This window comes from Pempheris klunzingeri, chromosome 8, assembly GCF_042242105.1.
Source record: "Pempheris klunzingeri isolate RE-2024b chromosome 8, fPemKlu1.hap1, whole genome shotgun sequence".
Classification (NCBI taxonomy): domain Eukaryota; kingdom Metazoa; phylum Chordata; class Actinopteri; order Acropomatiformes; family Pempheridae; genus Pempheris; species Pempheris klunzingeri.
Window position 1 is genome coordinate 23,019,816 of NC_092019.1, and position 23,903 is coordinate 23,043,718.

The window sequence follows — 23,903 nt, forward strand, 5'->3', positions numbered from 1 at the left end:
AACTTAGAAAACGAACTGATGGGTGTTTTGTTTGTTTAAACCTGTCATCCTGTCCCAGCAGCCCAGTCCGCCCTCTCTGAAGTCCCTGCAGCCCCACAGCTTCATGGGCTCACAGAAAGAGGATTTTGCCTTGGGTCAGTGAGGTTTCCCAACCCCCTTACCAAGCAAAAAATGGGCCAGCACCAGTGCCAGTCGTCTTCTGCTGGGGTGGCACTGACCCTGCTGCCAGGGGATTGGTCATTCTGTGTGCTCGGTCAGTGGTGGGCATGAGGCCCGGGACACACAGGAACACAAGAGATGGAGGAGGAAAAAAAAAAAAAAGAGAGAGAGAGAGAGAGAGAGAGAGAGAGAATGGGACATGGAGACCTAGTTTGAGAGGGGAGGCAGAGGCTCTGCACAGACTTCACATGAGGAGTTGAGAGGGTTCAGGTCACTAAGGTGGTTTTAGATTCAGGGTAGACACTGAGGTTGCATCCTACTGCTTTGCAATTTTCATCGGTCAGTTCTTTAGTCAGATAGTTGCTTTTTCTTTCAGAAAAAGTGAAAAACGCCTGTTTAGTTCAATTTACAGTCCCAAACACTGATTTTCAGTTTAGAATCATATCAAATAGCAAATCTACATGTGAGAAGTTGAAATCTGCAAATATATTGATTTACAAATGACTTTTATGATTAAAGTGGCACTAAAGTTGAATTGCTCACGTTTTATTTTGTAGTCTATCATTTTTATATATACTTACTTATTTCTAGGTATATAAAAGGTGGATATGTATAATCTATCATGTGGCCTTCAATCCTGGTTGTTGTTGTTGTTGTCTATTAGATTATTACAGGGCTTTGCTGAATGCTTGATTGTGATTGGTCAGTTACAGCATTCTGCTGTCTTATTTTTGTACAGCACACCGTTGCTATGGACACCGTTCTGCTCTGACCGCATCAATCTGCAGGAAGCGATGTGGCAAATTTAGTTGACAAAATGTTCCTCCATCAGGAAGGATGGAATATTTTGTGCAAAATTATTGACTTCTTCAGCAAGCAGCCATGTAACGTGAGATAATGACCATCGAGCTGGTGACTGTCGCAAAATAAGCCCTTCATTATCATGACATCATCCCTTATGTGTCCTGTAACATATGTGCAATGAAACAAACAAACCAGCCCACTTAGTCTGAAGATGTGCGAGAGACTTAAAAAAGAACAGCCAAAATGATGCAGCTGAGGTCAAGATATCCAGACTTTTAGTCCCCAGCATGCTAAGAGCCCCACAAACTCTGGGTCCTACATTTCCCACAATGCAACTGCATCTTTAGTAAGACACTACGTGCCTGGTAAATGGACACATCTTTGAAACTCCATGCTCAGATTTGGTAAAGCAGACTTTGTGGAAAAGAAACAAAAACTAGGGGGGGGGGGGGGGGTCCTTTTATAAGGTCACATTTAGAGAATAATATACGATTCAAGAAGTCCAGTTGGAGCAGCATGTGCTCATTTAATTGATCATCAGATTTGCCAATTAGTTTCCTGTCGATCAACTCACTGACTGGCCATTGCAGCACTAATCATGATTCGGACAATGAGAAGAGGCCGAGTGGCACAGAGGAGGAAGGAAGTCATCATCTTACATGAGTTTCTTTTTATTGTTCAATGCATGGCCACACACATATACTGGTTTTCTTTTGCACTGTGCATGATGGGACAGTCACTATGGAGATGGTGATGTAGATGGGATACATTTTAGGAGTTTATAGGGGTCCAAACACAACCCACATTCCTCTGGGAAAGACAGCTGGCCCCTTTTTTTTTTTGAGCCTCCTTGATGACTAGCTACAACATGGGGCTAACCAGCCTCTGCCTCCCTCCTTCCTCTAACATGACACCTTGTTAAATAAATTCTGGATTACATGTTTTTTGTTTTTTTTTAATTTTCAGAACTAAAGGACTTGTTCGGTAGATCAACGCACGACAACAAACCCTTCCCTTTCCCTTAAACATTCTTGCATATATCATTCAGTTTCAGCTTACAAAAAGCAAAATAAACATCATTTGGGTACAAAAATAAAATCCAAATTAAAACCTTTCAACAGGGCAACACCTGTCATGTTTCTTTTTTTTCCTTTTCTCTTCTCATACAGAGATAGCACAATACATAAGTCACTGGTCACAAAAGTACACCGCAAAGAAAGAAAAACAAAACCAAATGAAATAATAATAAAAAAAAAAAAAAAAAAAAAAAGCCACGGAGGAAAGAAACCGATCCTGGAGAAGTGTACATTTATCTTCCTCAAGATCTTCCTAGAGGACTATGAGCTATGAGAAGCCTGGTCTATGTTGTAAGGCTGGAGGCCTCGGGTGTCAGGTGGACAGAGCGCGTTTGCTCCATCTTAAAGTTGTCGTCATACACCCTCGACTTTCCAAAACGCAGCCCTACCACACACGCATTCTTAACCGTGTTTCTCAAATACAGACTGAGGGGAAAGGGAAGGAGGGAGCGGAAATCCAAACCACTGCTCTAAATATCTATATGGATTCATCTGAGCATGAATGTGTTCATGTGTGCGGTTTCTCTCTCGACACGTATGTACTCGTTTGCTAACATATACAGTGTAATCCTGGTTAGGGTGTGAACCAGGGGCACTTAAAAGTTGTGTAGCGTTTCCCCACCGTTTCCTCACCCCGACCACCAGGGGTCACTCTTTCTGTTTAGGATTGGGAGTGGGAGGTGGGGGGATCTGCTGTTTCTTATAGCGCCGTTTCGCTCGCTTTTCTCTTTTTTTTTTTTTACTCCACTGTTTTAACTTTTCCACCCCTCTAAGCTTTAACTCTTTCCTTCGGTTAAGCTTTCTTTTGAGTTGGTTTTTGCCTTTGGAGACGCAGATACACACAGAGCAAAAGAGTGGGAGAGAGAGAGAGGGAGCGAGTGTTGTGATCGATCAGCTGTTCGCAGCGCCGACAGCTGCCCCCGTTGGACCTCTCAGCCAATCTCCTTCCACTGCCGGTAGAACTCCACGATGTTCTTCAGCTCCATGCCCGCCGAGCCCGCCGCCTGCATCGCCGACTGGCAGGGAGGGAAAAAAAAAACAAAAAAAAAAAAACAGACATGCAAATAAATACAAGACATGATGCGTTTGGAGACATTTTTAGACACGACATCTTTACAGCCAGTGCAAACGTTTCTGATGATGCATGAAATCATTATCATCCCGTGTTTTCATCAAATCAGCCAGCCACATAAAAATCACTGTGGAATCCATCTGTGTCATGAAGATGTGAAATTGACTGAATATTCCTTGAGTGCCTTGAAAGGCGCATATAAATAAAATGTATTATTATTATTATTAATATTTATTTCCTTAGAAGGCAAACTACAATTATTTCTAAAAAAAAAAAAAGTATAAGTTCATGCAAAAGTAATCCCTCTCGATCCTCACTCTTGCCCTCACTCTTGCCCTCACTCTTGCCCTCACTCTCGCCGGTGTCTGTAGCTCTCTCTGTGTGGCTTTTCTCATTTTGCTGTGTTTGAGACGTTTTTGGGTGTGTAGCCCCCAGCCAATGGCGACCACATCGTAAGCACACTTCCAAGAGGGAGTTACAAAAATGGCAGACACAGCAATTTAAAAACATTTCTAAAACTATAGACCACGCCAAGCAGACAAAGCCTGTTCCAGTACAAGTGAAGCCGACGTTGGCTTTCGCCTGCTGGCGAGCGCCCCAGCCGGGGAGGAGGAGCCAATGTTGTGTTTACAAATTGCCACCAACAAATCGCACTCGTTCTGCCTTTGATTAAATTTGATACAAAAACCCCCAAAGATTTGTTGTTGTGTATTATGGAACAGGGACAGAGCAGCGAGAAACAGTCCAGTGAAGACGGCACTGTGGCAAAAATAGCAGAAACTGAAATCTATCAAACTTCAGTGGCGTTGGTGGTAAATCAGTGTTTGCTGTGTTTGTCTGTCATGAAAGGGAATACAGAGAGTGACTGACCTTCATTGCTGCTGACTGAGTGCAAAGCTCTTCCACCTGATGGCCTGTGAGAATGGTCACCATGCCGGCTGTATCTTCATCTCCGTTGCTCTGGGAGACCGTTAGCTGACGACAACTGTCCACCATCTTGTACAAATGCCTACAAACCAAAAAGAGGGCCGACCTAAACACACCGCAACACACTAATCCTGGAAGCATTTTAGAAAACAAGGAGAGGTAAGTGACGTTTACCAGGCTTCCACGTCCTGACGTTTCAGTTTATCTCTTTCAAAACTTCGACCCGACTCCTTCTGGCAGCGGATGTACCTGCAGAAGGGTGTGATACAGCATATCTAAGAAATCCTCCAAAATAAGAGTTTAATGGTCTAAAGGTGAGGTTTGTGTTCAACATATCTTCAGAAACAAAACACGTATAACACACAAGCGCATTTTACACCCTCCCCCTATGAAAGTGCAGCATGACGCTCCATCAGTCACCACACTAGTCACACAAACACCCACCTGTTGCCTTTGCGAAATTCAGACTCCAGGAAGCGGATTCCATCCCTCGCTCCCGCGTTTTCCTTCTTCAATCTGTCAAGTCCATCAATAACTACAACACAGAAGTCGTTCAGATTAAGCACCTGAGCAAAGAGTCCTGCCGGTAAACAGACTGACTCAGGTGGAACACAAATCAGTTGTGAAAAGAAAAATAATTAGTACCGAAACTAAAATGTCACTTATTTTGATTTTACGTCACTGCACAGGTTGAGTGTTGTTGGACTTACACATTTCGTTTCTGTGCCTCAGACGGCAGCTTGGTGCATCATGAGAATCAAGTGTCTTCAAACCAGAGCTGTCACACCACTAGTGACATGTTTAGGGCTGCAACTACTCTGGTCTGCTAACTGTTTAGTCTATACAATATCAAATAATAGTGAAAAATGCCACAAGTTCCAAGAGTCCAGGGTAACGTCTTATAGCTTGTTGACAATGACAAAAATCAGCAAATTCTCACATTTGAGGGACTGAAACTAACAAATTCATGGTATTTTGCACTATAAATTTTCTTAACGACTTTTCTGTCAGTTCACAGCTTGACTGATAACTGAGCATCAACATGTCTTCTATAATCTTTGTAGTTTTGCGCATTGAAATCAACAGCAAAACACAGACACTTACAATAAAGGGTGACATTATACTCTGCACCAACATATATATGTAGAATAATTGCCCTTATTTTACATTAAACTTGTGTCCAGCCATGAGTTTGTGTATATCAGGGTGTCGTCCGATTTCCCAGAGATAAATGTAAGACTCTGTAAGACCTTTTTGATATCGCCTAGAATACAATTTAATATCTGTGTGAAGGAAAACCTGTGGGGATGAAATGGCCAGGATTCACTTACTATTATGTCCCTTTTTTCTGTACCTCCCTTCAGTATTTAACAATAATTCGTAATGATAATAGATTTGATTAATGCCACCTGGACCTGCATAATAATTCATTCAAGTTTTTGAAATAAAAAGCCTGCCAACAGGTAAAAACACATGATATGACCAGCACCCCTGTCTAGGAAAGTAAAGGGAGAATAATGAAAATAGAATTGTACATTAGATTTAGGACTTTCTAAAGCCTTTTATGAGGAAACAAAACCCTTTTTCTTTGACTTTTCAAACCATATACATACACTACTCACAAAAAGTAAGGGATATTCGACTTTCAGGTGAAATATATGGAAAATGTAAAAAGTGAATGCTACAGTGATATTATATCATGAAAGTAGGGCATTTAAGTAGAAGCATGCAATGGTAGTTTTATTCATCTTAAACAATTTATTGAAAGAAAATCTAACAACAGTGGTGGGTATACCACAACAAAACATTTTCAGTGTCTCAATAAATTGGGATGTGGCCAAAGGACGTCCACTCCTCTCCTTTCTGTGACTCTTCCAGTCTCTGTATCACTGTTACAACCTCCTGATGACACTCTGTGACCCTCTAAGCTCAGTGAACACCTCCGTCTGAGGACTTCCTGTTTGAAGCCTCCAGTGTTGAGGTGCTGCTGATCAACTGTTAGGTGTCGTCTTGGTCTCATGATGTCAGAATGTGAACAGCAGGATGAGGAGGACTGTTTAAATACCAATTCTAACTGAAGCAGGAAATGTATTGGTGGATTCATGGATCAAACCTGTTGTGAATGTTGCTGTTAAGCTTCTTGTTAGAGAACAGCAACTGGTGCAGAAAGTACTGAGACACTGAACAGTTGGACATGTGCATTCAAAAGTTTAGAGAAGGTCACATTAAGTTCACCTGGAAAGGTTAGAATGCATTTTAGGTTCATCCTGAAATTTCACCTGAAAGCCGAATATCCCTAACTTTTTGGGAGTAGTGTATGTGTGTATATTGCCTTGGATACAGTTGGTGTCAGATCTAATCAGGTAACATTATGTGAGATTAGGTTGAGGCAGTGCACGGACCTGTCCGTGGGATGATGATGATGAAGCAGCCGCTGCTGGCCAGCTGCCGGATGAGGTTCAGGTGTTGGCAGAGAGCAGCCGTGTCTGGCACCAGGTACGGGGACATGGACGACTGGGCCTTAGGCTGCTGAAGGCTGCCCTCTAGCTGTGACACCTCCAACTGCAAGGAAAAGAGAGACACTGTGGTAAGAAAGCCGCTGATATTACCTCATTATTGTAACACGTGCTGCTTATATTCGGCTTTTAAACCTGCAGTCGAAGCTGGGCCATATCCCTCATTAAGCGATTTCGACGAGCCTCCTCTTCAGCCTGAACAAATAAAGATAAAGAGGAGAGTCAACACCAAAGAGGCAGCTGCTTTGCTCACAAGTAAAAACCATTTTGGTTCCAGGTCCATTTATTGAACATTGTTCACATTTATTTGGGTCGGCAGTTACACAACAACAGCATTTCCACTGTCTAAAGGGCCCACAGAATAATGGGACTTGACTGGGTACAGGCCCCCTGTGGCTCTTCTGGTCACTGTTCAGATGTCGCTCACCATCTTGAACTGGGCCTTGGCCTGCTGCACCAGATTATCCTGCTCAGACTGGCTGATGCTGGTGAAGATGCCCGCCTCCGGGTTGAAATGCAACACGTTGCCCTGGAGATTGGTTAGGAAGTGGCCAAAGCTGCGGATGCAACACACACGCACCACACACTGGAGGAGAGAAAAAGAAGAACACGTTTTCATGTCTGAAGGCTTTTTTATGTCATGCATGTTGTTGTTGTCCTTTTTCTGGCTGCTCCCTTCCGGGGTCGCCACAGTGGATGGTCCGCGTGTAGATTTTGGCGTTAGTTTTTTACACCGGATGCCCTTCCTGACGCAACTCTCGCCCATTTTTGGTAGCCGGGACTGGGAGGGAGTCGAACCCGGGTTCCCCAGGCCGTTGGCATACGCAATTATCCACTGCGCTACCGGCCGGGTTTTTTTTATGTCATGCATACTGCATGATAAAATATCATGTTAGATTGTGTTGGACCCCAGTATCCTGTGCAGCCAAGGGCACATGTGTGTCTCTGTACCTATATAGTAACAACATTGTGTCCCTCAAGAGTTGGTGGAGAGGAAAGCAGAGCTAAAAGGAGTGAGTATTGGAGTTATACTAGTTGGGTGGCCAGAAACACGAGTTCTAATAAATGCAAATGTTGCTCCTTGTCTGCTGGATGTATAAATAACCAACATGTTCACCACAACAACTTCATAAAGGTGATAATTAGTCAGTGTAGTGATTAAAGCTTGTTGTGCCCCAAAAAAACAAAACAAAAAAAATCAATGAATGCAGGTGTGAGGCGGGTTTTGCTGTTCATTATCCCTCTGTTTCCCACACACTAGTCTGGACTGGACACAGCAACAGTGCCAGTTAGTATTTATTAACACTGCAGATGATGGAGAAGGTGATTTGCCAGCACACACTGCACAGTCAGAGAAGCTCTTGAAGAGTGTGTGTCGGTCACGAAATTTCAGAATGTATTTACGTTGTGTCCACTGAAAATAATTAATGTTGAAGGAAAATGTGTTATTTACACAATGAATGTATAACCCAGATGTGTTTATTTCAATCACAGTATATTTATTACTTGCATAACCTGTGTGTGTTCATTTTAAATCCTACAAAACTTGAAGTGCTGATGATCGGAAAGCAAATATATCCAAGCATACAGCCATAAGAGAGGTAAATCATTTTGATCTGTGCATACCTGAGCATATGTGTAACTGGGCTTGTTACTGAAGGGTTTTCTGAGGGAGTCTCTGTATATCAGGGCATCACCGTGCTAAGAACAGATGTGCACAGGCGAGGTACAGGTTGGCAGGACTTTCCCTTCTATAATGTAGTTTCCTTGTGTAATAGCGCCTTCACGTGGGTGAAAGTGTGATGGTACATGTTCCTGTCTTTAATCCATAACCAATCAGAGACTCGTATTTTAATCAGGAATATCCCACCAAACCAGGAGAACGTTGCATGAAAGGTGTCAAATTTGATGTCGGGAGAAATGTTGTTTTCCTGCATTCTGACTCCAAACCCTTCGTATTCACGTGGTGGAGCTGATGGCCAGTGTTTCTAACAAAGCTTATTGTGCGTGCTTGTGCGTGCTTGTGTGTGTACCTCCTGTAGGGGGCTGAGGGACGGGTTGCGGCGAGCAAAATCAAGGCGGCGGTGAGCTACGTTGAGAGCAGGTAGGTGTCGCAGAGCCAAATCCTCAGGCAGCAGCAGACTCTGGACCAAGCCGGGCTGCTCACACTCATTTAGCAGCTCTGTCACCTCTGCGTTCAGCCCCAGCTCTGCAGAATGCAAGCGGATGAATAAATAAAAGGGGCAGGAGACTCGGAACACAGTCATGAGAGTGTAAAACATCACACGGGGAGACAAATATCCAGTGTGAGCGTCCAGTATCAGCACTGTATGTTAAGTGAGTGCACATAGTACAGGGATGAGATCAGAGCCCGGAGATATGGACAGAATAACATGACTACAGGAAAAATATAAAGATGATGAATGATAAAAACTTAATTACTTATAAAGGAAATTGGATTGAACTGATCTTTGACCAATGATTGGAAGGAAATACAGTTATTTCTTTTCTTTGGCGAGAGTTACACGTCATGGCTACACACTGAATATAAAGCTGTAACTAAGCTATTTACCTTTGCACAGAGCCAGGCTAGCTCTATATTTAGCAAAAAAAGTTCTTTGTCATTTGCACAACAATTACAGTTAAGCAGTCTTTGACAATGAAATTCTTATTCTCAAGCTCCCTCCAACAACTCTCGTACAAAATGTATGAAAGAAAGCCACACAAGAAAAATAAGAAATATGAAAAAGACAACCTAAGACATTACTAGGACAAAATATAAAATACAGGAATAGAACATAAGATGTACGTGCTATAAAAGTCTGCATCCATTATGTCAAAGGACACTTTGTTATTAGTGGACCCAGTGGAAATAAAAACCTAGACATTGTTGTGCCATCCTGTGCCTACTGAGCTAAACAACAGGCGCAGGATACGGCGCAGTCTGTCAGTAACTCACCAGCCTCGAGCATCTTGCTGCCATCTGGTAGCAGGTTGAGCAGCACAGACAGTCGGTTCCACAGGCTCTGAGAACTCTGCAGAGAGAACCAGTTTGTTCAATATACTCAGAAAATGTCACTGTTTCATAGACAAAGCGGGACATTCTGCCTCCTCACCTGTGCACACATGAGAATTATGTCGGTGTTTGTCCTTAGCCAGTCAATAAAGACCTTCACCACCTGGATCAACCCCTGATTGGTCAGGATCTCCAGCTTCTCTAAGAGGGTTTTCTCACTATGTACTGATTGAGTGCTGTGTTGGCTGCCTTCTGAATCAGAGTCCAAGTCTACAGGAGGTGACGGAACAAAGAAAAGCAATAAGAGAAGTTTGAAAAGATGAGCATGATTTTGGGGGTGTGTGTGAATCCATTAAAAAAGGAACAGATGAACAAGAAAACTCCCAGACTATATGTAACACTGAGGGAACAGGCACATTACCATTTTCATTTGTTCCGTTGGCAGTACTAGGGTTTATGTCGCAGGGCAAATCCCCAGGAGGGGGGGGTGTCTCTTGCGAGGGGGGCGCAGAGGCATCAGTAGGGGTGGGAACACCCGAGGAAGATGAGGCTTGAGGCCTCAGCAACATGTTGCTGAAGGTTGGCGCCAGGCGGAAGCAGCGCTTTGCCTGGAAGAGTTGTGAGGACATGGCCTGGAGGTTACTGCTGATGCTGGAGTCGCTGGGCATGAGAGGCCCGTTGGTGGTCGGAGGGGTGTCACCGTCCCTGTCGCCTCCTTCCTCCTTGGGTTGGTCGTCCTCCTCCTCTTCGTCCTGCTGCTCCCGCGCCTGACCCTCCAAGTTGTCCGAGTTTTCCGTGTCCTCTATGTCTTCCAGGTCCGATCGGGACTCCTGGCTGTTCATGTCCGAGTCGGTCTCCACATCGAATGCTGTCCCTCCTTCCTCCTCCTCCTCGGAGCCACTCCCCCAGCTGCCCTCCTCACCCAGGTGGTCTCTCTTAGTCTCCTTCCTATTAGATGGAGGATTGGGCGAGGTTCCTGTTGTGGCGTCACCTGTTGAATCAGCGTGACCCCTCCTTTCGTCATCGTCGTCTTCATCCTCTTCGCTCTCAAAGCCTTCGCTCAGGTCACTTTCATCCTCTCCTCGAGTGTCCTTGCGGGCACAGCGGCGTCTACGGAGTCTAGAGAGGCGCGTGTACTTCTTCTTCTGTCTCTGTTTCTCTTCCTCCAACTTGCGCTGTTCTTCCTCACTGCTGTGCTTTTTGGCGCCAACCCTTTCGCTGCCATCTTCGTCCTTCTCCTCCTCGTCATCTTGCTCTAGGGAGCCATTCTGCAAAGGCTTCTCATCAAGGCGATCCGTCGGTGGAACTGACAAATCCCTCATCTCCGGGTCATCTGAATAAGAGAAGGAAGAACAAAACAAAATCACTGCCTTTTTTATTTTCATTCAGGATGTTTTAATATATTTCACATTTCAAAACAAATATTCCCCTTGGGTTGTTCCTGAAAGAGCAAGTCAGACAGAGCGACTGTGTTCAACTTTAAATTGCTCTTGACTTGTAAAAACGCAACATACTGCTGAGGTTTTCCCTAAAGATTACATTCTAAACCACAAAGAGCAGCATTTTGATCGTAAAAGATGCTGCTGATTAGGGATACGGCGGGAGTGACGCCTCAATATTAGCCTTGAACTGACAGGCAGTTGCATTTGTGCTCCTTTCCCTCTCAATATATACAGAGACAGGGATCTCCTCTCTCACCTGTGGCGTCACTATGAAGTGGAGGCACCTGGCTCTCCGCTTCCTCCAGTTCAGCCTGCAGCCGGATGTTGACGTGGTTCACCAGATGAGAGAACAGCGCCAGAGTAAACGCTATGGATGCACTGTACTGCTTTGATCCTATAGACACAGTAGAGAAACCATTAACATTTGAAATGTGTAATTTTTTTTTTTTTATGGGGAATGCTGTCACTGCCACAGGACAGCACTCCCCAGGGCTGTATAATCCAATTAATTGGCTAATATTAGCTCACTGTACATATAGTGCTATCTGTGCAGAAGTCAGCCGATAAATCAAAAAGTACATTAAACAGAAATGATTAAACATTAAAAAGTATGAAAATGTCAAGGATGTGTTTTGACAGTTTGTTCACTACAGAGACAAATATATTCTTTTGTTAAATTCATTTGTTAAAGAAAAATAATATTTGCTGCTAAATCAGATTTATTTTTCAGGTTAGTCATTCAGATCGTTGTCTTGTGATGGTTAGAAATATGTGGGTATTTAGTGGGTATCTTGTGTGGCCTGTTTGGCTAGTCATCTGTACAGCCGTCCGTCTGGTTCTGGTTTCTTCCTGTTAAACTAATCATTCCGATAATCATCTGTTCTAGACTTAAATCTTTTAAAAAGGACATTGAAAGAAAGAAAAAAAGTTACTGTCTGTTCACTACTCTGTTATTAATGAATTATCAAAATAAATATATAATAAATACAAACATTTTAGAGCAGCCTTGACGTCACACTAACACTAACCTCCCCTCTTCAGGCTGTGCACCACCATCAGACACGTGACCACCATCTTGAATACGAGGGTGTCGGGAAGCACGGGGCAGGAGCTGTCAGCGTGCTGCTGCTCCTCCTCCTCCTCGCTGGGGGAGGGGTGGGCACCACCATGTGTCGGTGGTGGCAGGTAGAACAACACCAGGTTGAAGTCCTCCAGCACTGACTGGCAGAGCGACGTCAGCTCCGTCTCCATTAGACTACATGCACACAGAGGAGGGGGCGACAATACAAATGAGGGATGCGTTCAAAGTACAGGGTAAGCACAACACAATGAATGATCCCAGGTTAACACTGAAGAAGCTCAGAGGAGCAAGGAGGGCAACCGGGTTTCATGATGCTGTCCTCCATAGTCGCTCATGAACTCCAAGTACATTTTATTGGTATTTATACCGGTTTGTTTGAACAGTTTTAAACGCAGTAAACTCCAAGAATCAACATGCTGTGTTTGCCGGATACTGTTAACCTCTGTTCGCATTACATAAAACCAAATATTTGACTTTGATATCAGTGGAGTAGGTAGGAGGTTAGATACTATCATTTACTTCATTTGACAATAATTAAACATGCGTAACAGGCTGGGATGATCTATTCTTAACATAGTAATAAGGTGGTTACAAATACTATAACCCTGAGCTGTGGACTGGTTCTGCAACAGTGGAGGAACAGTACGGTGCAAGTCAGGAGATCATGTACCTGTTCTTGGGCTGCAGCAGGCTCTGAAGGTACATGAAGCTCACCAGGAGGCGCTTAATGTCTTTTGATCTGCAGAAAAAAAAGCACAAACAGCACAATTATGGAAGGCGTAGATAACAGACATCTTCATACAGACATCTCTCTTAACCAAAGCACAGAAATCTATTTAGTAGTTACTTGTTTTAGAGGCATTGTGCTTATGCTAAAATAATCCAAGCAAAAACAGCACCTCTTCAGGTCACAAAGTAACTCGTTATAATAGTGCAAAGTAATTTCCATGTAAGTGAGACAAAACAAATGATTTCTATCCAGCTGGTAAAAGATTTTCTTGATCTCATTTGCAGCAGTAAACTAGCAGTAATCTAAATAATCCCTTTGTAAAACTGTGCAAATGTACCATCAAACATACAAATCATCAAGTCTTCTTTTGGACACTATAATGGACAACCAACATGACATGATGTAAATCTACACTCTTTTCCAGAGGTTTCCTTCCATCTACACATCAGGCATTATCTCCTTATCTCCTTATCTCCTATGCTCCTTCATTTGTGTGCATATTTGTTTTTTTTTACTCCCACTGATTCCTGTTACTTCAACAATCTAATTTCCCCACAGGGATCATCAATTATCTAATCCCATCTGCAGAGAGATGCTGCTTCATCCCACTGCCGGTTAGAGCGCCAAATGGCAGGCAAGCAAGTTGGTAATTATGTGATTAAAGATTGGATTAGATCTAGATTAAAATTGCTCTGGGATGTCAGCACAGTGAAGTCACAATATTCTGCTTGTTTCACACTGATTTTTACCAGGCAAGCCACTAAAAACCATTGTTACTACTACTGCTGTCCAGAGAGGGCTCATGATCTAAGGAGGTTTCAGAGGAACATGTGGACCTGAGTGTACACAACACTGGAAATCAAATTAAATTAATATCAGAAAGACTTGGGCTGCAGTGGTCCAACTGTGAACCAAAATACAAGTGAGCACATTTTAATTTACAGAGAAACTAAAGAGACACACAAAGAATGAACTCCAGGGACTTAAAATGGTTTGAAATGGTATGAGCTTCCACACAAGTCTTTCGGGACTCGTTTGGTCTCCAGAAATGGTCCTGCTTATTTTCATTACAGGGCGTCTGAAAGCCTGTGAATCCTCCTCACCTTTGTCGTGATGGAGACAGCTTCTTCATTTCCTGCTTCTTCACTTGGTGGTACATCTTGGCAGCTTTGTCGAACAGGCGCTTCAGGTTGCCATAGGCGCCCTCAAAGGGGGCGTCTGATTGGATGCTAGCACCGATGAAATATCAGTTAGTAGTCTGAGCTTACTGGGTTGCGGTTCAATAGCTAACATCACATGTAACTGTAAACGAGCGGTCCTTACCAGCGTAGGTAGTAGTAGGTTGCTTCAACATTGTAGAACTTGCTCCCTGCCAGTGTGCCCAGTTGGTTAAAGGGCATTCCTGCAGACAGGAGAGTGGGTGAAGAAATGTGCAACAAGTTAACATTAGTTTTTGAAGTTGCTTGATGGGGAAAAATTACCTAATGTTCACTGTGCAGAAGAAGTGATCTACTAAAAAACCCAAAGATGATGCATGCCACAATGTTACCGGTTTGGAGACCACAGATAACTCCAGCAGAACTGTAGTAATGCTCCCTTTTGTGGCCCAATTCAACCCACGTTCACAAATGAATCAGTAAACCCACTAAAGCTACAAATCTGACTCTGGCCAATGTACAAATTCCACCTATCAGCACCTATTCCACCTACCTATAGCTAATAACATGTTGCCTATTTTATCAATCTGTACAAACACCCTAGAGCAAAATCAACAACAATAGTAATAATGTATAAAATGGCCAGTGAAGAATCCAGGTTACACGTTACTGCTCACGGCCGAGACGAAGTTTGGCACACAGCGCTGTGTAAACCACGAATGAAATAGTTTTTACACTCTCGTATAGATTAAACAAAGACCACATAATAATATGTTCATTAGTGAGTTTTAGGGCTGCTGGTAGGTGGATTTTGTTACCTTTGGACAGAGCCAAACTAGGTGTTTCCAGCTAACTGCCTGCTGGCACTACCTAAATAATTACTGTGCAGAAGTGAGCCGTATGGATCCAACTGTCTGTAAGCAAGCCACTAAGCTCATTTGATAAAACATTAAACTATCCCTTTAAGTGGTATTTGGACACAGTGCATTTGTGATCACTTTCTTCCACAATAACATCATAGAGAGAACTAGTATTTGTCAGTGCCCATCTTCAATAGCCCCTTTTCCCTCTTCTGAGCACTCTGGCTACTGAAAGAATCACGTCTGAAAGCATTTTCACAGCTTTTTGGAAAAAAGCATCTCCACCATTCTCCCAGCCCAAAAAACACAAACCTTACCCAGTTCCCTCTGTCCATAGGAACAGCTTAGAGTGACTCACCTACGTGTGGCATGACGGACAGGGCCTGATGATAAAACCTTTCTGCCAGCTGCTCTGCCTCGACTCCGGCAAGTTCATTTTGGTAACGGGCTGCAGAGGAAACGATCATTACAATACAATAAAATGTAAAAATAAACGGTAAGAACAAGAAAACACATCCTTTGCTTGTGATATAAATACAAGGTGAGAGAAACAAGTTGTGGGACATAAAAAAAGCCAAAAGCGACTCATTTCCTTTCGTAACTTTCAGTATATTAAAGTAAAACTACTCAAAACACTAATATCTCTGTATCACATGAGTCTAAACCAACCACACAGCCTTCTGCCAAATATACTTTATAGCTAAGCCAAAACATTCCACGCTGAATGACACACACAAGCTGTCTCACACCTCTACAAGCTGGGTAGTGAGATGAATTAATTGCATGTTCTATTATCATGTTATTACCTAGATCTCCAAGGTAGACCAGACAGCGATGACAGGCCATCTGTGCCCACTCCATCTCCTTGGGGGTGGCTGACACTGGTTTCTTTCGGCCTGCGGAGAACATTTACACAATGCTTTTTTCTTTTCATTTCAAGCATTTAGCTGCAGCACTTACTGAAATGACTTAGAGTTATGTAACAGACGAACCAGCTTAAATTCCAGCGAAGCAATAATTTGCAAAACAGCATCGAGTCCGAATGTTAGAGGCAGCACCTGGATATTACACGAAGCACTGCTTCTCTGTCCCTGGGGTGTTAATGTCCAAAAGAGCTTTTGTTCTGGGAGGCCAGGAAGACACCATGTATTGGTGAGATTTCTTGATGAGATTAATTTTCACTTCATTGGACGACAGGATTACAGACCCTGTTTACCCCCGGTATTTAGCCCCTGTGGAGGGCCCAATAGGACTTTCACCTCTAAGTACATGAAATCTGTGCTTTGTGTTTGCAAACACCCGAGCCAATCAAACCGCAGAGTGGAAGCCAAGCCCATCCAAGGCAAAGGACGAGTAAAGGCTCCACAGTGCGCCGGGTGACCCTGCACCTGCCTCTTTCTGTGTGCTGACAATAGACTGACTTGGCACTCCTCCACCTATTTGTCTGCTTTGCATAGTGCAAAGGAACATGAACATCTGATACGGACTGAATTCATACGATGGACACATAAACACCTGCTGTAAAGGCCATGGTGCGATCACACCGTTCATTTCAAATGAGGTCAAACCTTCAAGTTATGGGTGATCAAAAAAAAATACTGTCACAATCTATTTAATCACAATCCATAATCTAAATTACAACCTTTTCTCTAAACCCCCCCCCTATCGTTCGCTAACTAGAATGTGACCGCCTCAGTAACCTCTTTTCATCGCTGCACTGTCGGCATGCTCTTTTGGGTGCTTTCTGTTTAAGGTGGTCGAATAGGTTTGCTGTATAGGTTTAGTTTACAGATACTTTTGGCTTGGGAACTATCTGATACTGCCTAACCAGACCATTCCCATGCCACTGTCATCGAGTTCTTCTTTGGTGCAATCTCCTCATCCACCACGTCGCTGGCTACAGCTCACATTGTACTGTTTACAAGATGTCACCCAAGGAAGAGCCACGTGAAGTATTCGTCCAATCAGCATAGCTATCTAGGTGGTGGCACGGATATGCTAGTCAACAAGGTTATGTGATGTTCGTAAACAGAAACAAGGGGACATTAAATGCTGTACAATTCACCTGAAAAACAGATGGTGAGTGCCTTCGATCACCATCTGGAATTTATTTGATGGCCATTGACAAAACAAAAGGCAAACTCAATGTGACTGACAACGCTGTGAGGACACCACACGTGTGTGAGCCGCAGCAGTCGAGCGAGGTAGCCGCCATGTGCAGGTAGAGATAGGCAGGCTTTTATCACAGCAAACATTTGGAGTTGTTATGAGAGAGGGAGAGGTTAGCGACGGCTCAGATCTATTCTATTGCTCTAGTTAGCCATTAAAGTGAACCAGCACACAGCACCACTATACCTGGATAGTAAAACCGACACAGCTAAATAGAATTCAGCCATAATTCATTTCATTACTCACACCTGTGCTTTTCCCCATTGTGACTTGTTAGATGTCCTTAGTGAAAAAGGGCTATAACAGACCAAGACTTCCTAATTCAATCAAGACCTCCAAAAGTTGGACAAGCAGGCTGTTTTTGTGCCTGTGAATGTTACACATCCTACTGACAAACATTTAGTAAGAGATTATGTGTTGCTGTTGCGTGTTCGAATGTTCTAAATCTATGTCTGTGTGTGAATTTGTGTTTTGCGCATCTGACCGATCAGTGGGTCTGTGACGTGGGTCCAGTCGATGCAGTCCTGCAGCTCCAGCTGGTAATGTGACTGGATGTAGAGCAGCAGGTGCTGGTAGAAACCCACTCCAGCGATCAGGTGTGTACGGTAGGCACACTCCAGAGCGCTGCGGCTGTGGATGTGCTACAGTTTAGCGAAGAGAGGGAAGCCAAGACAGTAGAGATGTGATCAGAAAAACAGTAATAAACACAATCTATGTAGCTAATGTTGATTCAATGAGGATCAAAAAGGCACAAAAGTATGGAACAGTAAACATGTAATAAAATACTAGCTATGGGGAAACATTTAATGCAAACAAACAGCTAAGAAACACAATCCTTAAGGAAAAAAAAAAAATCAATATTAAAACAGGCAAGCTATTGAATATTATGAGGAAAGTGCAAGTTTACAAGAGAACTCCTAAAAAAAGGATCCAAATTGATGCAGCAGATCCAGAAATAGTCTTTTTTTTTTTTACTTCCTCCTTGTCAAACCACAATGCCTATATTACCCACAATGCAACTCTTACTGTTTTAGAGATTCAAATTAGTTATGCAAGCAGCAGCTCGTGTAGCCACTAGCTTTAGACAACTATTCTTACATATGCACTAGTTCTCCCCAAATCTGTGAACAGACTTTAATGTGGAAAATCAGAGGAGTTCTCCTTTAAGAGGAGACTTCTTAACCTCAAAACGGTTTTTGTTTGAAAGAAACTTTCAACTAAATTTTTAGTATGTAAGATCACAAGCATCTGAGACTGAACGTCAGGCCTGCCGCCAACAAAAAGACTGGTCGGCCATACACGTGCAAAGAGCTGCAGGGCCAGTTACCTTCTTGTTGGTCTTGATAACCTGGATGACCTCATAGTAAACCTTCCTCCAGAGCAGTTCCTCAGCCTTACGGCCGTAATCGACAGGGTGGAGGAACATCAGCTTCACACACAGCTCCCTCAGCCTGAAAACACAAGAAAGCAAAACAGATACACACATGCATATGTTAAGGAAGTAGTTGGGTCACCAGTTTGACAGGTGGACCAATGAGTCAACCTAGTTTCACATGAACAGGTGGGGCTACGCGGAACAGAAACACCTTGCAGAATACAGCCTTGTACACATTATAATGAAAAATATACAGAAATTCATCAGTAATTATTAGTTGCAGCCCTACTTCATACACATTACATTCATGACAACGAATGATTCTTGTTCTATCCAAAAAGAATAAGTGCCTCTCATCACTAATTAGCATACTGCTCTGTGACTCATATAGACGGTGTAAACTCATTCAGAAGGCAGAAATGTTCACCAGAAGAATGTGAAATCTCAGTCCACACTTTGTGTGAGTGGCAGATGACAAGATTATGTTAATGCAGTATTTCTCATCATCTCTTCTTTGGAGAGGCACTTCTCTGCTTCGTTCAGCTATTCTTTAATGCCAAAGATGATAATACAACTAAGAAAAAGCTCAGCTTGAACTGAGGTGCTCAATTATCAAATCTGCAAGTGAAGTACAACGTCTGACTACAGCTCTAACACAACATGATGTATTGTGGGAACTGGTGGACAGTATCCACAACATGTGAGTACAGGTGTAGCAACAAAACATGTGCACTAGAATCAGATCCCTCCTGCCACATTCAGTTTGGGTCTGGGATGTCCTTGTAGTATGTAAACACGGGCAACAAACCATTATTCCTCATTATCTATGGATCATACTTCCCTGATTAATTGATTACAATTCCCTAGAGGCCAAGGTGACATCTTCTCAGCCCATCCATCCAAAACCCAATGATATTCAGTGCACTATTGTAAGCTGGAACTGGCAAAGGTTTGGCATCTTTATTTGAAAGATGACAATTACTAATTATCAAAGTAAAAGCTGAATCATTTTCTGTCTGCTTAATTAATCAGCCAATCATTTAAGCTCAGTACACAACCCTGATCACAGTAACAGGCCAGCCAGGCTCCACTGAGCTGAATGAGATACCATCTCCTCTGTCTCTGTCTGTACACATCGCACTTTTAGCTCCAACTTTCTCTTCCTCTTGTTGAGCTTTGGGTTCATTGTATCCAGTATGAAAATAACAACTGCAGTCCTGCTCTCAGGCTCTAAGACTGAGGAAAAAGGAGTGTGACTATTGCTTTTGTTTGATCTGCAGGAGATCAATATTTCTCACTGATGCACTGAAGCACATGTGGCTGGTCTGGATGCGCTATTCTTGTTGAGAGTTATGTTCAGAACAACTGGCCGGATGATACTTAGACTGCCTGCAGACCATGAGGTTTACGTTACACCCCTGCCTCACTCACTCACTCACTCACACTCACACACACTCACACACACACACACACAAGGCTGAGGCAGCTGGACATACTTGTTGCGAAGGCTGATGTTCTCCGGCTTGAAGACCTCTCTGTAGGATGCTTTGCTGCCGATGATGACATCCAGCTTGTGCACAGACTCCACCACAGCCCTGGGTAGCGTTGGGCGGTAGAGAGCAAAAGCGTTAGCACAATGACAAGATTAGCGCTGTGAGCTACACATTCACCGGTCGGTAAGGCATGCTATCTCAAATTTGGGGGGTTATCATGCTAGTAACCGAAATCCTCACGGTTTCATTTCGGATGTGACAAATGCCGCAAAATCATGACCTGATATGCTAATTCAAAGCATGATGCCCGCCCGGGCACGTTTCGCCGCCGTTACGCCGACGAGTGTGCAGGGGTGTTGGGCCACTCATTGTCGTGACAGGTTGCTGAATTGGAGAATACATGGACCCTTTCTAGTGCTAGCAAACACTGATTGGCTAGCGCTGAGCTAGCCAGCACAATAAAAGCTCAATTAGCACCATGGTTAGCCACGCAAAACGGCCTCGCCAACTTACCTGTAAAGCCGCTTGATGAGAAGGACTTTCGCCTCTGGCTCGCTGTCCTGTCCCGGTCCACTCATATTAGCGAGAAGCCAGTCGTTTGATCACACGCTCCAGCGTTTAGTCGCTGTTTCCGACACACAGTTGTCAGGGCTACTCGGGTTTGTTCCCCGGCAGTGACAACTGTGTTGATAGCCAGCTAGCGCTAGCTATGAAGGTACTGTTAGCTTTCCTTCCTTTCCCTCCGAGTCTCTTTCGTGTCTTGTCTTCTATGGCAAGACCCCCTCTACCCATTCGTTCAGAAAACCGGGTAGGAGGGGGCGCCCGGTACGTTTAGTTCTTCCTGGTCAGCTAAAACGCTCTAATATGCTTCTTGTGTTGTTCCCTGTTCCAGCCATTGCTACGAAGGCGGCCATTATTCCTATCAGGCAGTGACCGCCTGAATATCGCGAGACTACAGAACACTCAACGGATTAAGCAGGGGTTGCCAGGTAGTCTTCACATCCCCCTATTCCATTCAGTCTTGATGAAACTATTTCCTGCCCCTTCAAATTATAAATTCGACCCAAAAAAATACATTTCAGACAAACACCACACACTTAAATATCTTTAATTAAGCATTATGTAGTTTGTGGGGAATCTAGTTAAGATGGTGAAATGAGAAATGATCACTTTCCGTGTTCTGCATGTGAAAACTTCTATGAAATACTTCTAGTACTGTATTTATATACTGTATTTGGGAGCCAATCCCACCTGACATTGGGCAAGAGGCAGGGTGCAACCTGGACCAGTCGCCAGTCAATCACAGGGCCAACACATCCAGACACACAACCACAGGCAATTTAGAGTCACCAATTAACCTAACCTGCATGTCATTGGGCTGTGGGAGGAAGCCGGAGTATCTGGAGAAAACCCACTCAAGCTCAGGCAGAACAGGCAAACTCCACACAGAAGGTTCAAGGTTCAAACCTGCCAGAGGATTTGAACCTGGAATCTTCTTGCAGTGAGGCAACAGTGCTAATCACCACACCACCATGCTGCCAATGGTGAGCATTGATCACAACACTTACAAAATATCACAAATGTATTAAAGACCACCCACACAGGCATTTTCATTTATTTTGCCTGGTTAGGCCTCTGATCCTTCACTCCTCTGCTTACTGTATATATGCAAATATCCTTACGGTTGTGTCCTAAAGAAAATCAGTTCTTTACAGTTCCCAATTTTGCTTGATTCCTCCATCATTTGCATGTCTTCATTGTCTTTGTTGCCTTATGAAGGACATGGGGTTGATGAAAAAAACCGTTGCTGACAGAATTATTTTTAGCCTACTATTAAGACTTTAGTCCCCCCATGGCACAGTGACCGAAGCCACTATCGACTCTGCTGTTGTAATTCCTCCTGGTTGCCCATAGAGGTCTATGAAGATCATAGATTATTCTGTTCCTGGAAATGTGATGTTTAAGATCATTGCTTTCTAAATGTAATGTATTTTTATGTATTTCCTCACTGTGGACCAGGATATTGGTATGAGAAATGATGATGAAGGGTATCACTGAAAGATGTAAATCAGTTTGGTGGAAAAATGTAGTTTTGGTGAGGTACTGGTTCATTATGTCATGTTTTATTGGTGTTCCATGTAGTTTTGATATAAATACACTTGAAAAAACAAAACAGATTTATGTACATAGTTTGACATTGTGGCATGAATATTGAGTTTAACCTGGCAGAATAATTACATGAACGTATTTGATGTTCAGGTCTGGAGCAGGTTGAGGTGGAACTCTCAGCTCTGTTTGTTCTGTTTACACAGCATGAACCCTCTATTGCTCCTCCATTGTGTTATTTTTTTGTACTCTGTCCAAACTCAGAACTTGCCAACCCACTTAGGAACTGCAGGCGATTAAGTGTAGGAGGATGATAATTACAAGCTTGCTATATTCAGTCGAGCCCTTAGTTCCCAGATCCTGCCTGCCTTCCACGCTCTCAGCACCTCAGCTGGAGAGAGTGCGAGGAAATTATCTGCGCTGCTCACCAAGACAAGAATCACCGGCCTGAGACGCAGGAAAAGTGCAGATGACCCAGATGGCTGGGCGCTGTGATGCAACCACAAGCTGCAGAAACCTACCTGCGATCTAAACACATATCCAGACATAAAATACGAGTGCCTGTAAATCAAGAAAAAACACCTTTGTACAGCAAAGATTGGAGGAAAGGTACATTCGTCAGATTAGACCAATAATCTTACCTTTGTTTCAGTTAGTATTCACATATAAAGGCTAGAATTTTTGACTTGATAGAGGATTTCCTTCCTTTACAGTTCATAATCTTGTTCACACAGCGTGCATGCTGTGAGTTAATACGCACAGTACAGTCCAGTGCTGAAACAGTTACTTAGATCAGCTGATCGACTGTAGGCTAATTGACAGTGATTTTTGATAATCAAGTAGTCATTTGTGTCAATCATCAAGCAAAAGTGTCCAGTGTTTGCTACCACTGCCTTCTCAGATGTGAGGGTTTTCTGCCTCTCTTTGTTTAACATGACTGTTAATAAAACATTGTGACGTTTCAGACTATTTATTGGATTAAACGAGCAATTTAAAGATGTGTCTTTGGGTTCTAGGACGTTTCATTTTTCTCTATTTTTGGGTAATTTATAGACGAAACAATTAATCTGGAAAATATTTGACAGATGATGAAAATACTTGTTAACAGTTGTCCCAGGCTACCTGGAAGGGATCAAACACTATCCCCAGACAAAGTTAGCCATGTTTCCTACCATTTCAAGGATAAAGCTGGCTGCAGTCCACATTTTAGTCATTGTCAGCAAAGCCAATGATGTCTCGTCTGAGCGCTTCTCTGGTCTGTCTGTGGCGCTCGCTCTCGAGTCCATTTCTTCCTAGTGAATCCTTAAAAACATAAAAACATATTCTTTTATCTTTTAAAGAGGCTCAGTGATTTCCTCAAACATCTGGGCACTGTAGTTTTAGCTAACATTACTCAAATGGGAATAAACATTATTGCACTTGTTGGGACTATTTTCAGATGCGGATTGATACACATTTGGTCCTCTAGTGACTATTTATGGCAGCAAGAGAGTGTATGTGGGACTGAGTCAAGATAAACTACAGTGTGTGTGTTCATGGTAATAATGGAACCCAATGTTACCCAGTGCAACAGTACATAGATGTGTTTTTAATAGTTTGTGGACAACAATGCTGCTCTTCACATTTGTCGACAATAAGAAAAATATGACCGGACTGATCCTTAGAGAAATTGAGAAAAGCCTAAGTTAGTGCATTAAGACACAGAACACACGTTCACACGTGATTAAGAATTTAATTATTTGTTTATTTATTAATTTATTTACGTATTTCTATCTCCAGATTCACCCACCCGAAAAATATAAATTCCGGTGTATTCCAAAAGAAAAAAAAAAGGACAATGGCATCTTCATCAACCGCATCAAAGGAATTAATCAACAAAAGTGGCAATAATTATTATCATTATTACAATAATAATTCAAT

At 43.0% G+C, this 23,903-nt stretch overlaps 1 protein-coding gene across 1 annotated transcript; it reads right to left on the reverse strand.

The window, feature by feature from the left end:
* Positions 1–1,505: 1,505 nt before the first annotated feature.
* smg5 (SMG5 nonsense mediated mRNA decay factor) lies at positions 1,506–20,801 on the reverse strand. The gene is made up of 22 exons (XM_070835239.1): positions 20,391–20,801; positions 19,881–19,979; positions 18,337–18,460; positions 17,494–17,650; positions 15,647–15,736; positions 15,199–15,288; positions 14,147–14,225; positions 13,927–14,052; positions 12,764–12,832; positions 12,041–12,267; positions 11,269–11,406; positions 9,992–10,903; positions 9,671–9,840; positions 9,514–9,589; positions 8,588–8,763; positions 6,982–7,140; positions 6,690–6,749; positions 6,441–6,600; positions 4,483–4,573; positions 4,213–4,287; positions 3,982–4,120; positions 1,506–3,055 (listed from the first exon to the last, which is right to left on the reverse strand). Exons 1-22 carry the CDS (start codon positions 20,453–20,455, stop codon positions 2,972–2,974), a joined length of 3,366 nt encoding a protein of 1,121 aa, XP_070691340.1. The 5' UTR covers positions 20,456–20,801; the 3' UTR covers positions 1,506–2,971.
* Between the last annotated feature and the right edge of the window lie 3,102 nt (positions 20,802–23,903).

Coding starts and splice junctions, on each gene's coding strand:
- smg5 (XM_070835239.1), bottom strand. CDS start 20,455: ATGAGTGGACCGGGACAGGACAGCGAGCCAGAGGCGAAAGTCCTTCTC. Junction 11,407..12,040: donor GCACAGCCTGAAGAGGGGAG/GTTAGTGTTAGT, acceptor CTGTGTCTATAG/GATCAAAGCAGTACAGTGCA. Junction 8,764..9,513: donor CAGCAAGATGCTCGAGGCTG/GTGAGTTACTGA, acceptor TGCATTCTGCAG/AGCTGGGGCTGAACGCAGAG.